A 17,719-nucleotide genomic window follows, 5' to 3' on the forward strand; every position below is an offset into this window, starting at 1 on the left:
GAGTTCCAGGACAGCCAGGACTGCACAGAGAAACCCTGTCTCGTAAAACCAAAAATAAACAAATAAATAACCTTAAAAGAGCACGTAAAACATGAAGGGAAATGCGTCAGGGTTGGAAAGAACAGAAGAGTGTGCTGGTTAGGTTTTTGTCAACTTGACACAAAGTAGCGTAACCTAGGAGAAGGAATCTCAACTGAGAAATGTCCTCTGGTTGGCCCATGTGCATGTTGGCGGGGCATTTTGTAAACTGATAGTCGTAAGCGCCTAGGCCACTGTGGTGACCACCCCAGGGCAAATGGTGCTCGACTATATAAGAAAGCAAGCTGAGCAAGCAGGCTATTGTGAGCAAGCCAGAGGGCAGCTTTCCTCCAAGGTTCCTGCCCTGGCTTCTCTCAGTGACAGAGTAGAATTTGGACGTGTAAGCCCCAAACAACCCTTTTCCTCATACATTTGTTTCGGTAATGGTATTTATCATAGCAATAGAAAGCATACTAAGATAAAAACTGATCTCAGGAGTCTGGAGTATCATTGTGACAGATTTGACCATACTGTTTTAGGGAAGGACTCGTGGATGTGTTTGGAACTCTTAGAAGGTAAGAATGTGTAGAGAAATGCAGGTGGCAGAAGCCTGGCTTGTGATGTCTCAGAGGGAAGCCAAGACTCAACCAGGGCTGTTTATGTGATATATCTGAATGAAGAATCTATGGTGTCTAGTCAGCTGAGACTGAAGAATCCTTTGTGATTAATAAGAGACTAGAAGTATAGCAATGAAGCCTTTGCTTACTAGGACAATTAGTGTTGAACAATTAGTTCAGCCGCAGCTGAAAGATCGGGTGTGATTAGGGCGAGACCTGCATTCCTGAGGCAAAACCTTCTAAGTGTTTACTCAGGGTCACCACGCAGAGGAGGACTAAGACTATGTCTCAAGCTAGAAGCAGAACTTGATAATATGTGGGAGATTGCCACACAGTACCAGCTCTAGAGACATGATGGGGTTATGGAGAGCAGCTGAGGCTAGAAGATATTGGTGAAGGTGCAGCCTTCCATATGGAGACCCCACCATAATGGGAGTTGCCAAGACCATGGGACAGCACATACATACTATGTGGCTATGGGGTGTGGGAGAGCACACAAGGGGGTTGGAGGATAGAGGAGAATGGGGTAAAAAAAACAATTCTACCTGAAATACCGTAATAAAACTGTGTGTGCTAATTCCAAATGTTCTCAAAAAACACAGGGACGATTTTCAATTATGTCTTAAATGGTATTAAAATTTTTATATGGACACTGGTAGTTACTGGAAAAAAAAAAGAAAAGAAACACAAAATCCATTTCAGAGTGGCAGTTTTTAAAGACTCAGTAGAAGGAGAGCTCTAACAAGCATCGTCTAGAAGGCTCAGCAAGGTTTAATTTCATTTTCAAAGCTGTACCTGCAGAGATGAAACCAAGGGCATTAGCAGAGTTCACCCTGTGTTGTTTACCTACATGTGAGCATACTGAAAGGGCTCTAAAATGTAGGCTGTGCTCCTTGGTGTCCGTACGTCCTCGTGTTCGGTTACAGGGTAAAACTGCCAAAACAAATGAGCAGGACCATGCTTACCGGGCACAGAGGAAGCCTTTTTCTGCCTTTTCAGTTTTTTCAGAACACAGGACCATTACTGACACAAGCATTCCTAGCACAAGGTCAGGACGCTATCCACCTGACGACAGATTATGAGTTCCTTGTGAGGGACACCTGGGATAGGTGTTTGCATCGTAGCATCATCCCTTAGCCCAGCACCCACTGTTGCCTGTGGAAGGGCAAAGGGATCATACACGGTAACTAGAGCTGCGATGGCTAGACACCAATGCCCCATCCTACCAGCAGAATGACTTCCAGTTGCGAGCAAAAGAAATCATCTGAAGTCACTGGGAACTAGTTCAAGAGTACAGGCAGAGCTATGCAGCTGTTAAAAAGGAAGACAAACTACGGCCCAAGACACAGGGAGCAGAACAGGAACATGGAAAGTGGAGCACAATTTACATTTTAGAGTCTTTCAATATGTGCAAACTTAGACAGCTACAGACAGTGTTGAGGCCTGAACGCAGACCCTCACTCATGTACTGGGCAAGTGTTCTAGCCTAAACTATCTCTGTAGCCCCAAGGACTACTTTTAACTAAAATGGTTTGCTCTTTAATGTCATGATACTACATAACTCAAACTCTTATTCATTGCTAAAAAAGAAAAGAAAAAGGTAAAACCAAACAACTACTGTTTTGACTCCCAAGCAGAATTTTCTTTGTATCTTCATCAATTAACATGAAGCTCAAGAAGAAGGAAGACCAAAGTGTGGATGCTTCAATCCTACATAGAAGAGGGGAACAAAATGCCTATGGGAGGAGTTACAGAGACAAAGTGTGGAGCAGAGACTGAAGGAAAGACCATCCAGAGACTACCTCACCTGGGAATCCATCCATATACAATCACCAAACCCAGACACTTTTGTGGATGCCAACAAGTGCTTACTGACAGAAGCCTGTTATAGCTGTCTCCTGAGAGGCTCTGCCAGTGCCTGATAAATACAGAAGTGGATCCTCGCAGCCTACCATTGGACTGAGCACAGGGTCCCCAATGAAGGAGCTAGAGAAAGTATCCAAGGAGCTGAAGGGGTTTGCAGCTCCATAGGAGGAACAACAATATAAACTAACCAGTACTCACGGAGCTCCCAGGGACTAAACCACTAGCCAAAGAGTACACATGATGGGACTCGTGGCTCTGTAGCAGAGGATGGCCAAGTCGAACATCAATGGGAGGAGAGGACCTTGGTCCTGGTGAAGGCTCTATGCCCCAGTGTAGGGGAATGTCAGGGCCAGGAAGTGGGGTTGTTGTTGTTGGGGAATAGGGGGAAGGGGGATTTTGCAGGGGAAACCAGGATAACATTTGAAATGTAAATAAAGAAAATATCCAATTTTTTTTAAAAAAGGACAAAGGACAAAAAAAAGGGGGGGGGTGTTTCCAACCGAGAACTAGTACCCCAAAGAATCTGAGGAAATGCATACTGCTGCATACTGCTGCATACTGGTAGGAATGTACAGAGTAACCCGAGGGAGACAATCAAATGCTAAAATATACTTCATAAGTATATTTTATAGTAGCAACTCCTTTTCAGGAGGAATCACAAAGAAATATTAAACATATGCACAAAAGACAGGAAACCAAGGGAAGAGAAACCCAAGCTGAGAGCCAGGAAGCAGTTTTGTATACATACTACTAGCCTAGCACACAAAAGTCTAAAGGCTGAAGGCCATTCAGCTCAACAGTCTCTTATAGACCTTCTGTTCCGTCCCCCAACTCCACAGCAATTCAGAGAGAGAGAGAGAGAGAGAGAGAGAGAGAGAGAGAGAGAGATATATTGAGAGAGAGAGAGAGAATTGCTTATATTAAACTTNGTTTTGTATACATACTACTAGCCTAGCACACAAAAGTCTAAAGGCTGAAGGCCATTCAGCTCAACAGTCTCTTATAGACCTTCTGTTCCGTCCCCGAACTCCACAGCAAGTGAGAGAGAGAGAGAGAGAGAGAGAGAGAGAGAGAGAGAGAGAGAGAGAGAGAGAGAGAGAGAGAGAATTGCTTATATTAAACTTGCTTAATAGAGTTCACTCAACTCCCCCATAAGCAGAATTTTTCACCCAAGCAGCAGAATTTCCAAGCCATTTACACTGCAGGAAGGAAGGGGGAGAGATTTGGTCATGGACGAGACATAGTGAGATACTGAAGGGGAGCCTGCTGATTCCTGATGCCTTCTGCCACATCCCCTTCTTTGGTACCAGAGTCCCTCTGGGGTCATGGAGCATCCTCCTGACCAATTGGCTTGTTATTGCCATGGCATCACAACTCGAGAGTTGGTGTTTATCTCCATTGTGCTTTCTATGAGCATAGAGATGGTGCTAGCCAAGGGAAATAGAGGGCAGACTCAGACATCTACCCAGGATTAGTTGAACTTTCCATAGAGGCATGCAGATAGTCTTAGACCGAGTGATTGTGAAAATTACACTATACACCTTGCCTTGCTGATTGGTTAGCAACTCAGGAGTGTTAAGTTGTATTAGTCATAAATTCAAGAGCAGTCTGTGGCCTGATGATGCAATTTAACATACAGAAATAGTATGCTAGCCAGGAGACCTATCATCTATCCTAGTGACTAGGCCAGAAAATACTGTTCTACATTCAGAGTGCCAGTCATTGTCTCCCTGCTCTCTAATTTTTATAGCTGGTGTTTCTATCTCAGAATATCCAACCCTTAATACCCATTCTCTGGCTATTCATAATTAAGAATAGAGTACAACCTCATAGTACAAAGACTACCACATGGGTGTAGGCTTAGTGTAAGACACTAACCCTTCAACACTGGAGAAGGGGTCCAGGATTCCAGAGTTGGTTATGTGCATTTCAGTACAGAGAACTCTTTTCAATTCTGGGCACGCTGGGTTGAAGACAGTAAAGTCAAAAAGATTACTAGCCCCTAACTCACAGCAGGACATGGTTACACCCACCTGGGGTTACACCCACCTGGAGGCAACACAACTACCCAACTGAAGGTATGCCATCACTATGCTGTCCTCCATTTCTTTTGGGGACCGGGTGCCCTCAAGAAGTTTATAGCTGACTTGTCCTAGACCCATTAGAGATGAGGGCTGTTTAGTGGGAATTATTTTATTGACTGTACCATCCTTGTTGGAGGCTATCACATGGCCTGTTATGTGCACTGAGCTTGTCGTAAGTTTCAACATACATCAAGGGATTGTCTTTGGTGCAGAGGGATTGGAGCCTATGTTTTTGTAAGCAGGGTTCCGTCCCATCTTTGAACTTTTGAACCATTCCCAAAAGAAGGGGGAGTAGGGATTCTAACAGGGGTTAAATCAGGTGAACCGGTCTTTACATTCACAGGTTCTTAAGGCCTTTCCCTGAGATTCAAAATGAGTGTAACATAGCAGGGTCCAAGTGACCCCATGCAAGAGTCACCAAATGGTCCAGAGACCATGACAAGAAAGCCAGATTAACAGCAACAGATTGTAGCCATGCATCCGGGGCAAAAGAGGTAAGAAAGAGGTGATTTTCAGGAACCTCTAGCCACTGGTCCCGTCTGCTCCTGGTGCAAAGGCTCAAAGCAGGAGCAGCAGAAGAGTTTTGTAAAAGCAAGGGGTTGGCAATTCATTCATGAGTCAGTAAAGAGAGCAGCAGCTTGCTTGTCCCACCAATGGCTATGAATAGGTCAGTTGGCTGCTACAGAGACTGAAGCAATGCTGTCATTCTCTGGTCTAGCTGTGTCTCTTTATCTCTTCAAGTCCTTTGATGGTGCAGCCGGATTCCTGCGGATGGTCAGCTTGCAGGGTGTCGCTGGGTCAAGAACACATTCCCAGGTATGGGAGGCTGGATTCTCTTTGCTATGACGAGTCCTGGGAGTGCAGTCCTTTACTGCAGTGGGCGTGGATAAAATAACAGTGAGTCGACCTCTCCATAAAGGCTTCAGGACCTGGATATTCCATTCTTTCCTGCAGACTGCATCCCCTGATTTAAAGGAGTGTGTTCATAGCTGGGCTTACAGGAAACCATTCTCTGGCTTTGTGATGAATGAACCAGGGTGGAGCAGAGCCTCTGCATCTGCTGGCTTAAAGTGACATTACCAAATCCTTTTAAGTTCTCCTGTATTTCTCTGACAAGGAGAGGATGCCCATAGGGATTTCATAAACAGAAACCCCTGCTTGGCAGTCCCATCTGCTGGGGCAGCTACCTGAAGTCTGTAGTAAAGGCCCAAAGCAGGAGGACTGGAAGAGGTAAATGCAAGGGGTTGGCAATGCAATTAGATCTGAATTTTAGCTGGGCAGTGTTGGTGCACGCCTTTAATCCCAGGACCTGGGAGGCAGAGGCAGGTGGACTTCTGGCCAGCCTGGTCTACAGAGTGAGTTCCAGGACCGTCAGGGCTATTCAAAGAAACCCTGTCTCGGGAAAGAAAAAAAAAAAAAAAAAAAGGAGATCTGATTTTTTTTTTTTTTTAAGAGATCTGATTTTTAACAAAGCAATTTTGGGGTGAGACTTTCACCATAGTTTATCTGTAATTTTACTGTCTAGTTCACAGACCCCACCTTCCAAGAGCTCCACGGAAGATATGGCTTGTGTAGCTTCCAGAGGACTTTTAGCCTTCCAGGTACCAATTGTATGTACTATCTCTCCCACAAATGCTGGCCCAGTGTCTGCCTCTATAAGCAACATGAATCCCAAACCCAGAAATGATTTCTTTTAGAAGCCATATTACTTCAAATGCCCTTTCTATAAGGGCTTCACATTATGTAACCTGAGGATGCGTATACAGAGACAAACACGAATCTGTAGCCCCTAGCTTAGAGTAGCTCTGCAAAATCAACAACCAAAGTCCCAAACAGGGCTCCTCCAGCATTCCACTGCCCTCAGCCCATCGTGGGTTAGCCCAGGCATGTGTGTCACTCTGTTGGCCAGTTAGTCAAGCTATACAGGGAAGCAGGAATAGTGTAAGTATCAATCTTATTTTCCAGAGCCATCCAGCTGACATGAGGTCCTTGATGGAACTGTGTGACAAAGGCAGAGGCAGTGGCCACAGGGACGGCTATATTCATCTTTGAAATATCTACCACTTGCTGGGGACAGTCCTCATTTTCAGTCTTAATCCTAGCCATTTACCTAGTGGCCTGGAGATAATGTGGCTGTAGCAATTGCCAGCTCTGCCCTGCCTTTGGAAGCTGGTAGTTTTCACCTTTCTGTCTATTCTGCCGTTGCCCCCAAAAGTTGTTAGCATTTCCATTCTGGTGTCCTCAAAACTAGAAGGCAGCCAATTTGCTTAGAGGCTATACAGCATATAAGAATTCTATGATTTCTTTGCCGTATTTATGTCTTTCCCTTCTGAATTGATCAGTCCCTCTTCTTTACATAGGGCTCCATGCTCACAGAGCATAGTACAAATACACTTAAGAGTGGTAAATATGTTCACATCCATCCCACTGCCAGCCGCAGCACTCTTGCTGAAGCTCTGAGTTCTGCTTTTTGTGCTGGTCCCCTTGGGCAGAGGATTTGCCTCAGTGGTAGAATTGAGGGTCATCAGCAAGCTGTTCTTCTATAAAACTACTGCCACCAGTAAGATATGGTACATCGGGGTCTTTAGGTTTGTCTGTTAGATCTGTCCTGCCTTCAATGTAATCACAATCTGGCGAGCCTGGCATAATGCTGCAGGGTTTAAGATTTGGAATCACTCGTAGGTGAATCCTTTCACATAGGATTGCCTCATAGCTGGCCACACTAGCATTTGTGAACCAGTATTGGCCTTTGTAACCCATCAAAATAACACTGTATATATGGTGTCAACAGTTAAATCCTTACAGTTTGTCAACCAAGAGTATTGTAGCACCAAGTGGATGCAGGTAGGGTGGCCAGACTAAAGCCAGAGTCCAGCTGTTTAAAAAGACAAGCTATGGGTAATAAGAAGACCCTAATATCTGACACAGATAAAAAGATTAATTATGTCTGGGAGTCTGAAGCCAGTAAGGGCCTGCCTGATTTCTTCAAAAGTTTTCTGTTGGTCTTTTTCCCACAATGAGGGCTTTCTCCCCATTCTGTGGCTTCCATTCTGTTTTTTTCCAGAACAGAGAAATTCAGAACCCAAATAGACAACAGCTTCCCAAGAAATCCGACATGAGGGTATGCAGAACTGAACAGAGCAAAAGGCCTGCCTGCTTCCTCTTAGGACTTTGGAGTTGCCCCTGTCACAAATGGAACCTGAGATATTTAACCCTTTCTTGGCAGTTTTGTGGACGTGGGGAAAAGGTTGTTTTGAGACAGGGTCTATGTAGCTCTGGCTGACCTAGAATTTACTATGTAGATCAGACAGGCCTGAGACTCAGTTTGATCCCCTTGCCTCTGCCTCCCAAGTGCTAAGATTAAAGACCAGAATACCTAGTCAGATTGGGGCTTTTTACTATAGAGTTTATAACCAGTTCTCCATAGTAGGATAGAGTGTGTATGTCTCCTCCAGTCTTCTTTGGTGGCTCCCACCAGGAATAAATCATCTACATATTGGAGCAGTGTAAAGTTATGCTGGTCAAATAGCACAGTGTGAAAAATGGTAAAGAAAAATTTAAATCTGGGGCAATCTGGTCGAAGTTAATTGACTTTTGTCACTATTTTCAGGACTTTACCATTGAAAGACAAAAATAGACTGCCAAGATGGGGGTGTGAACCTAGAAGCTGGTTCTTTAGATCTAAAGAAAACAGCCTCAGCAGAAGCAAGCCCTGACAGGTGTTGAGGACTGGGGACAGCTGATGCAGTTACTGTGATTTACTGCCCCTAAGTCCTGTACTGGGCTATGAACATCAGATCTATGTTTATGGCCTGGCAAGAGAAGTATATCCCAGGCTGTCTGATGAGACCAGAGAATTCTGCTTTTTAAGAGTTTTTCTAGGCATTTTAAAGCTCCAACTTGTGCCTGGAAAGGGATACTGCCTCTGGTGAGTGGGCTATCCCTTGTGTTAATTCTGTGACCACTGGAGGAGTATTCATGAGAGCACTGGTTGTTTAATCTCAACCAGTAAACCAAGAACTGAGAAGCTCGGGTCCTTGTGGCTTCTCAGCCAAGCCAAATAGTCATCATTCCTTTCTCCCAGGGGACAGTAGGAGTGTTCCCAGAGTTTAGGTTTTCTGGACCTGAGGAGTTAGATATTTGAGCTTGCAGCTTCCCCAGGTCAACTCAACAGAGGCTCTGTACAACCAGGATGGCATAGAAACTCACGGATAACATCATGGCTTCCCAGGCCCCAACAGCTGGAGATGAGGAAAAGCTGTCTATAGCTCCCATGATCTGTAGTGTCCTTCATGGATTACATCACAACCCCAGTGTTCGTGTACTGGCCAGCATCAGCAGCATTCTTTTGACTATATGCTCTCACAGGCTCCCAATGGAATGGGTCTACTCTTCATTGGGCGGGGGGGCCTGCTAAGCCTGCAATCTCTCTTTTCTGGTGTCTCTTTCACTGCCTAGGATGCTATCACTTGAATCATCCAGCCTTCCTCCTTAACCTGGCACCTAAGCAGGCATTCTCTGCCTTCTGTGGGTGTTCATTTTCTAATGCCCTTTCTATGGCAAAATGCACACTGGTTCTGAGCCAATTCCACTTCTGAGCAAAGTGGCCCTATCAGCTTCCTAGTGGCCACAGCCCCAATCTGGTGGAACACGGTCCATGGGTGCCCTGAACATTCTATCAGTGCAGCAGCCAGCAAATCTGTTTTTCTTTTTCAGTTCCTTGTATCGGGAACTAAGTCATCACTAGCAACTAGCTGGCTGGCATTCATTCAAAACTTTTACAACCTTTTTTTGCAGCTTGCATTTGACATCTCTGAGCCTTGCCAAGGCTACATTAACCCTTTGTTGGTTCTTGGCTGCTTTTTTAGTCAAATGGACTGTAGACTGAATGCTTCAGAGCCTCTCCTAGAATAGTTTCAGGCTCTCCACAAGTTCCTGAAGCATGAGATCTTCCCCCATTATTTACTGCCTTCCTATCTCCTCTTTTGATTAAAAGAATCTCGTTTATCACCTGAGCTTTTCCAACCACACACCCCATCAGTACTCCTCGGAAACCAGACTTTGGATGTCATCTAGGGGCACAGTCCCTTACCCATCATTCTGAGATAACCAGAATCAACAGTGGAGGGGTCAACATTCTGCCCAGGTGATACCCAACTTGGATTTGGATAATAGATTGGATTACATCAATTAAGTCCCAAGAATTTTTGTTTTTTGCATGAGGGTATGATTTTTCCAATTTAGTAAGTCAGTGGCAGAAAAGGATCAATAAATTAAGGTACATTGGCTTTCTGTGACCTGTCTATACTGGTCAAAATAGAGGAGTCTGCAAATCTTACTGAATGGTTCATCTATTATGTTCAAGGGGCTGAGATTTGGCTTTCTTTGCTCTTCCCCACCAGGGTGTAGGGACTTAAATTTTCTGAAGGGACTGTTCCTAGTGATGGTTCTGCAGCTAATGGGCCTGCTGACACTGGAAAGGGAAGGGGTGTCAGGGCTCCCCAGCATGTGCTGGTGGCACAGGGAGCAGTGATGGGGTCTAACTGTACACACGGTAGAGACTGCTGCTGGTCCTCAGGTGAAACAGGTTTCTTCTGAGGCTGAGGCTCTGGTCTACATTAGAAGACATCATTGCCCTACAACCACCATGATTTTATATTTCTTTTCCAAGCAGGCTTTTAGCCAGCACATACTGAGAAGACAGTATCCTTTCACCAATTGATGTAAGGAAACTGGTCGTGGTACTCTCAAACACCTTATTATCTCTTTATCCGGTGACCCCCCACATGGACTCACCTCACCCAAATATACAGCAATCTGTTTCACAATTCGTTTTCTGGGATCGTTTGGTATTCGTTGTCTACCTACCTTTTGGAAATTCTTTGTACTGTGGTCTAAACGTGTAGGCTATACTACTGTCCACCCAGTACATGATATATGAGTCACTTATTTGGTTATGATTCCCCACCCTTGCCCAATTCTCAGAGTTCACTGCAGAGCTGGTTTCTGTCCTTTTGTTTATTTTTAAGCCAGGTTAAACAACTTTACCACTCTTAGACAATTGTTCTTCTCTTCGATTCAATGGAGTGGGTTAATTGGAACCCAAACCAAATCATTCTGGGATTTTACCAGTCTGATGAGTGGGGTCCCCTGGCCTGCTTCATGGGCTTGGGTGCACATTTGGGAGCTCTGTCCCAGATCCCAAGGAGGGCAAATCCCATATAAATTAAATGGCTCATTGGCACCAGGCATATAGCCACTCCCTATGCCTTGAACCCTCATAATCCACCCATGTGGGGAAGGCAAAAGTGGTGAAAGCACCCCCTAGTCAATCTATCAGAAATGGTACAGGAGACCAGGGGAAGAGAACCAGGAAGCAGTTTTACGTACCCATACACTAGCCCAGCAGAAAATAATCTAAAGGCTGAAGGCCATTTAGCTGAACAGGGCCTCTTATATCCCTCTGTTCCCCTGCCCCGACCTACAGCAATCCAGGGTGATATATTTTGATCAGTGATATCAAACTTGTTTAGTAGATTGTTTAGCTGCAGATGACACCAGGTAACTTCTCAGGGCCTTCTACCGTGACATGTACAAGGATACTCACCACAATCTCTACAGAATTGAACCCAACTGACCATCAACAAGGAACAGCTAAACAGACACCTGGATAGCAATCGGGGTATGGGGAAGGAAAGAGTGTGCAAATGGCAATCTCTATGAGCTGATATGGCAAGAGATAGATAATATACTACAAAGGGGAGGAAATCAAAATCACGTAATACTTAGGTTTGGGATTTTGTTGTTGGTGTTGTCAACTTGCTTGTTTAAAAGGGAAGAGAAACCAATAAAATGAGCATTTAAAGGAGAAAAAAGAAAGCAAAACAACCATTCATACACATAGACATTTTTAGAACAGTCTGCCAAGACAGTTCCAACACATTTAGTGTACATACCTGGGCAGGAAAGGACTGAGACTAAGCTGAAGGAGCCTTTGCTTTTAACTCAATTATCTATCAACTTAATTATGATGCTTAATCTCATAATTTTCAGAAGAAAAAAAAACCAAGTGACAAAGAACCTATTATCCTCCCCTTTCCATTTGTGCATGTGTGCGTGTGTGCATGTATGACGGGGGATGGGGGCTGTTGTTGGGACTCATTCTTGAATGCTCTTCTACTATATTCATTAAGGCAGGGTCTCTTGGTCAAACCTGGAGCTTGCTGGTGTGGCTAGTCTCTCCGAGCAGCTCACTCTGGGAATCACTTCACTGACTCTGGCACTGGCATCAGGAGGGCAACCACACCCATCCAGCATTTACTCACATTTACCAGCATAACAAGCACTTTAATAACTGGGTCACCTGCCCAGTCAGAATTTGCTACATTGTCTTTAGCCATTTGTTAAAAACAAAAGAGAACAAGACTATAACTTGCAAGTGTAGGCAACACTAAAGACAACTAAAGAGAATAAGAAGCAGTAATAAAATTAAGTATGTACAACTGCTGAGACCTACAAAGATTCAAAGCAACTAACAAATTTTATTATTTCCACAATAGACAAGGCGAAGACAAAGGAGACAAAGACAACACTGACTCCTCCCACAGATGAATGTTACAAGTCCCCAGTGGTTCAACATATGAAAATGTATATAAAGAAAAAATAACCTAGAGAAATATACTCAGATATTTGCAGCATAATACAATGTACTTAAAAAATGAACAAAGCAGTATTTTTGTAATTGTATATGTAACTCTAATGGTAATTTAAAATGCCAAAGCACACCTTTTTCCTATCCTCCCCCATAGTCTGGACTGAGGGTTGCAGAATTATAAAAATATACAAATGTTTAGTGCTCAGAGACAAATAACTCTCCTTATTTTAGTGCGTCAAGATGCAAATATTGAATTCAGGAATGCCAATCACTGTTATATGCAGATAAATAAAACCGACCAAAAATACTTTTATAATCAAACCCAAGTAATATTATACTAAAATATGTATGTATGTACACCANACCTGTTTCGAACTAAAAAAAAAAAAAAAAAAAAAAGGTGCCTTGGTGAAAATGATCCTGAAATTATTCACTGATGAACATTATATACAAAACCTTCTATGTAAAAAAATTAAACTATTTCCGTGCAATTCCATGTGTTCATTCCACCTGAAAACTACTTTCCCGCTGTCACGGTCCTAAGGCAATTAATTCTCTTCACAGTGGTGTTTACTCACTCAACACCAAGATCGGCAGCACAGACAGAGGTCACACAGACAGCCTGACACACCTCTGAGCACTCACTGGAGCTCCACTCACTCCTCAAACCAGCAAGTTTAGAGTGGGTACAAAGATTTTCCCTAAAAGGTAGTTTCTCTAGTCCGGATTAAGACTCAGCACATTAAGAGGCTCAGAAGCCACTTCATTTGGTTTCTCAATAGCCCTATAAGAATAATTCTGTATTGAAACAGTTAAACAAGTTGTTACTGAATTAACATTGCATCCTTCACCTGCATAGATTCAATTTGGCTTAGTAGCTCTTTGCCCCAGAACATCAGTCTGGAGTTCACATACACTCCTAAAAGTCCATCTCCTTTACAAAAAAGATTCTCATAATAGTAGCATGAGAATATATATAGGGTAAAAAAGGTTTCTAAAATTTGTTTGATGAGCCTTAGAGCATTCCTCAGCTGAAGCAGCTCCTAAGGGTCAAGGCATAAATAAAAACAGAAGAGTGGGGTCAATGAAGTTGAATGGGTTACATACTTATATCAAGAATCACTTCTGTCTAATAAACAAATGAAGTGACCAGGCACCCCAAGTTACTCCTTTTATAAGCGCTGAGGATCTAAATCATAAAGAGTGAATAACTAAAGACACTAAAAAGGATAACAGTCTGAGGCAGGAGTTGTGTAAATATATACTTTATGTGCACACATTGTGTGCATTACTCTCTATATAATTACATACATATCCACAAGATGCCCTGCAGCACAGTTCAAAAGGCCTTGTCAAGGAACAAACTATTTCTAGCACAGGCCCTAGAGTTTATACCATCTGCATAAGAAACCAATGCGCATGTATTCACAGCATAAACCTCAGCAACAGAAACATTGCTATTAGTACTAGGATAAGTCACAGGCTTAGGTTGATGGATTTTTTTTTTCCCACCACTATCAATTGGTAATTTAATCACAACATTTCTTACATGGAGAATCAAAAATAATAGCAACCAAAACTGCGACTGGATTTTGAATTCACAAGAAAGATGTTTGGTAAGGTAAACAAACAAAGTTCAAGTTCCAGAGTGAGGAATATCAAAACGTTATAAATCTCCCGAGATGCAGTTCAATTACTACATCATTAGAAAAATAGAATCATAGAATGAGCGGCGCCAGCTAAACATGGCCAACATATTGACCCGTATGTTTATCTCTTTCCTCTTTTGTTTCCAGCTGGAGGTCTCTTCAATTGAAGGAGTTGTCCTCCTGTTCCAAACCCCGCAGATGCAGGATTGGACACCCCAAATGTCAAACCAGCTGATGCCGTGATGCCAGGATTGCTGAAGTTAAACCCAGACGTACTTGAGCTGCCAAAGCCTTATGTTCAGGGAAGAAAATATTCAAATGAGAAGTTAAGTCACAAAAAACAAATATACAAAACAAGGAATGAGTGGGAATTTCTATCTGTGAATACACAATTTGTAAGAGTAGAAAATGCCTACAGCCCTTGAATTTCTAACAAGGAGCTTTAAAGAACAGTAATTTAGCTAACAGCTAAAGAGTGTCTTGAGAGACAGAGGAAGCTAGCACAGATAACTAAAATATACAGGAAAATTCAAGCTACCAGAAACTTTCTTGTCTGCATTGTAACATGTTTTATGTGCACACAACTGTGTATTAATCTGTATATAATTATATATGTGAATAAAATTACATTACCTACATATATGTCCGTGTCTTCTTACTCAGACTCACCAAAAACATCTTAGAAAACACACTCAAGGCATCTGGCCTGCCCTTAAATCCCAAGCCTTCTAAGAAAACCTCAGCCCACCTCAATGTTCAAGAGAATGCAACAATGTGTATAATACGAGTCTTTATAATTAAGAGCAAGTGTTCTGGATGCCTGGTTACCTGACAACAGTATTTCGATTCTAGTCCTGATACTACTGATTACAAATCTTACTCCACTGGCACTATTGACTTTAAATACTACTGAAATTAAGTGGAATTTCCTATATTTGAACACATTTCTTGAACAGTGTCATACCACTATTTTAGATATATTATTTATCCTTACATATTACACATCAGGACAAGTTAGTATTTACAAATATAAAGTAAATGGAAAGGTAAACAAAATTCTGGGTTTTCTACTAAAGTAGATTACACCTACTTAAAAATGAACACAGAGCCAAACTAGTCATTATTCATAAATGACCCTACCCCTTAAAATCAGAGGGACTAACAACTGTTTGGATTGAGATGTCTTTTATGTTGGGCTGCCTGGTGGTACAGGCCTACAGTTTCAGCTACAATATCCAGCTGAGGCAGGAACACAAGTGAAAGGCCAGCCTGGGTACTCAGTGAGACCATGGTTCAAAGTGAAAAGTAAAAAGTAAGCTGGAGAAATACATCAGTGGTAGAGTGCTTGCTTAACATGGGTAAAAACCCTAGTTCCCACCCCCAGTACAAAACACAAATAAAAAGTTCTCCTGGATGAAAAACAAACCACCCAATGTAACTACTGGGTTAATGGGGTAGGAGGAAAGCCTTAAGCCATAAAGTCAGTCACTAGGGTTCTAATGAATCTCTAGTTAACTATTTTTAAGTCAAAAAGTCTCAGTACATACAGCCACCAACAGTAAGGCTACACAATGTAGTTAGGCATACATGCTTCCTCGGAGGAGAAAGTGAATTAGGGATCTTGAGGGGTTACTGAGAGTAAGAACGTGTGTAATGTTTAGTTGAATGATTTCACTTTTTAATCTGCCTGGAATTCAAGCAGAAGCACACAAACCTGCACTAAGACTTCCTGAGGGTTTATCTGTTGTTCCAAATCCAAATGTGGAGGCCCCTGTGGTACCGCATCCGAAACCAGAGCTAGTTCCAAATCCTAGTGGAAGGTAATAGAGAAAATACACAGTGCACATAAAACACAGATTACAGTGTACTCACAAGAAAACCAACCACCACCACAGGCCAAATAAACGCAATGTTCACAAGCACCGCTTACAGAGGCAGTTGGCTACTTACTCCTCTGTGTAAGACTTCTTGAGCAGATTAATTCTAAATAAAACACTAATTTATAACTACCCAAACTAGTTTATGGCCTACCAGCAATTTTCAAAGAACAAGGCTATGAAAATCAAGATCACATAGGTTATTTTCGCCACTGAAATGAGTATACAAAATTAGATATATGCCTAGCTGAAGCACTATTTCATTTCAGAAATATAAAAAGGCTGGCTAAATTCATAAAGAAGCATGACTTTCACAACAGTGTAAATACTAGACTATTCTGAGATAAGTGCCCTCTCTGCTCCTTACTAACTACAGGACAGTCCACTACCTCAATCTACTCTGTAACAGTAAATTCTGTCATGTTACTCTCCATGTTAACAAGAACAGTCTTTTCTCTTAAAATATATTTTCATCATACAAGGTCCATGAAGAAATTCTAAGTATTCAAATATAATTTACCAGATATTTTCTATATAAACTGCAAAATCTTAGTTATTATTAGTCTTATGTTATTTTCCCCATGTAGATGAGGATGACCCAGAACTTCTGTTCCTCCTGCCTTCGGAGTACTGGGATTCCAGGTATAAGCTCCCACTCCCTATATTTGCAGTTAGGAATGGAACCAAGGCTTCATGCACACTGGGTAGCACTCAACCAGCTAAGATTTACCTCCAGCAAAGTTCAAAGTCTGTTTGTTATTCTGCAATGGCTTACAAAAATACTTAAGTCGGCAGTGAACTATCAATCACTGCCTATCAAAAACACGATGGAAAATGTATTATAGTCAAGAGGGATTATGCTATCTCTCACAGTTCTAAAATTCTCAATGTAGAACAGTTTGTAATAAATAACCATGGTAGCTTATAGCCTCTCTTTATATTTTAGTAAAAATACAGGAACCATCATTAACCCTTTAATACTTTTGTCAAAATATAATAAACTCTCAATTATTCAAAAAGAACTGTGAATACATTTATAATTAATGTCTTTATAGACTTACTTTACTAGTTTATGAAACAATTAGAATAATCTGAATTGCTTATGTACATATAGAGTCAAACATGCCAAGAGTGCATCAAAATGACAAACGTCAAGCTGTTTAATTTACAATAAAATCCTGCTTAAAGTGGTCATTCTCAGGTTAAAAAAAAAAAAGTTAACTATCAGGAATATCTATATGATGTAGTAGAGATTGGATTCCAAAGTTATATTAGAACTAATCTTTCAAAGTTCAATTAAGACTATTTGATTTAGTCTAAGTAATGCCCAAGTTTACATTTCAGCACGTTGACTGGAACACACAAAATTCGCTGCCACTTAGTTGTAGTGCTTCTTCCTATCTACTTCCCACAGGACAGAATGACTTTTTAAACTGAAGCGAATGCTAGAACACAATGATCAATCATGTTTGGAGAATCCTTTTTTGCCAGATGGAACCTTAACTTCCCAAATAGCAGCAGATCCTCTTAGAAATGTGTTACAGGCTACCATCAGTCCAAATGAAACAGGAGAAAATGTAAAGTGTACCTCCAAGGTTTGAAGAACCTAAGCCACTTGATTGCAAGCCAGTGCCAATACCTGAGCCGAATGGCGTTCCAAAACTAACTCCCAGAGACGGCTGTGGCCCTGGTATGAAAAAAAACGGGGGGAAAAACAAATTTGCCTTACTCTTTCAAGATTAAAGTTCCTTTATGAGATTATTTTAAAGCTGAACATTGATTATTTTTTAACAAACTCCACTTGTTAAAACTTTGATTTCAAGATGTCTTTTTCACCTAGCTTATCTATCCCAAATGTTTTATCTGAAAAAAAAAAAAAAAAGTTTTAATTAACCTGCTTATAGCTACACAGTTAAGAGGTTTATCACAATGAAAAATGTTCAAAAGTTTAATG

At 41.9% G+C, this 17,719-nt stretch overlaps 1 protein-coding gene across 2 annotated transcripts in view; it reads right to left on the reverse strand.

Moving 5' to 3' along the window:
• The window catches only part of Nup58 (nucleoporin 58), a 47,504-nt gene that overhangs the window by 4,531 nt on the left and 25,254 nt on the right, over nt 1-17,719 (reverse strand). Inside the window, exons 13-15 of one of the 2 annotated variants that reach the window (XM_021203128.2) lie at nt 17,354-17,452; nt 15,603-15,698; nt 12,102-14,179 (exon numbers count right to left, since the gene is read on the reverse strand). In XM_021203128.2, the coding sequence (XP_021058787.1) occupies nt 14,010-14,179; nt 15,603-15,698; nt 17,354-17,452 (365 nt within the window). In that variant the 3' untranslated portion in view covers nt 12,102-14,009. Of the gene's footprint in view, nt 1-12,101; nt 14,180-15,602; nt 15,699-17,353; nt 17,453-17,719 lie in introns of those variants that run through there. The other variant, XM_021203130.1, reaches the window with a different exon arrangement.

Source organism: Mus pahari, chromosome 8, assembly GCF_900095145.1.
Source record: "Mus pahari chromosome 8, PAHARI_EIJ_v1.1, whole genome shotgun sequence".
Taxonomy (NCBI): Eukaryota; Metazoa; Chordata; class Mammalia; order Rodentia; family Muridae; genus Mus; species Mus pahari.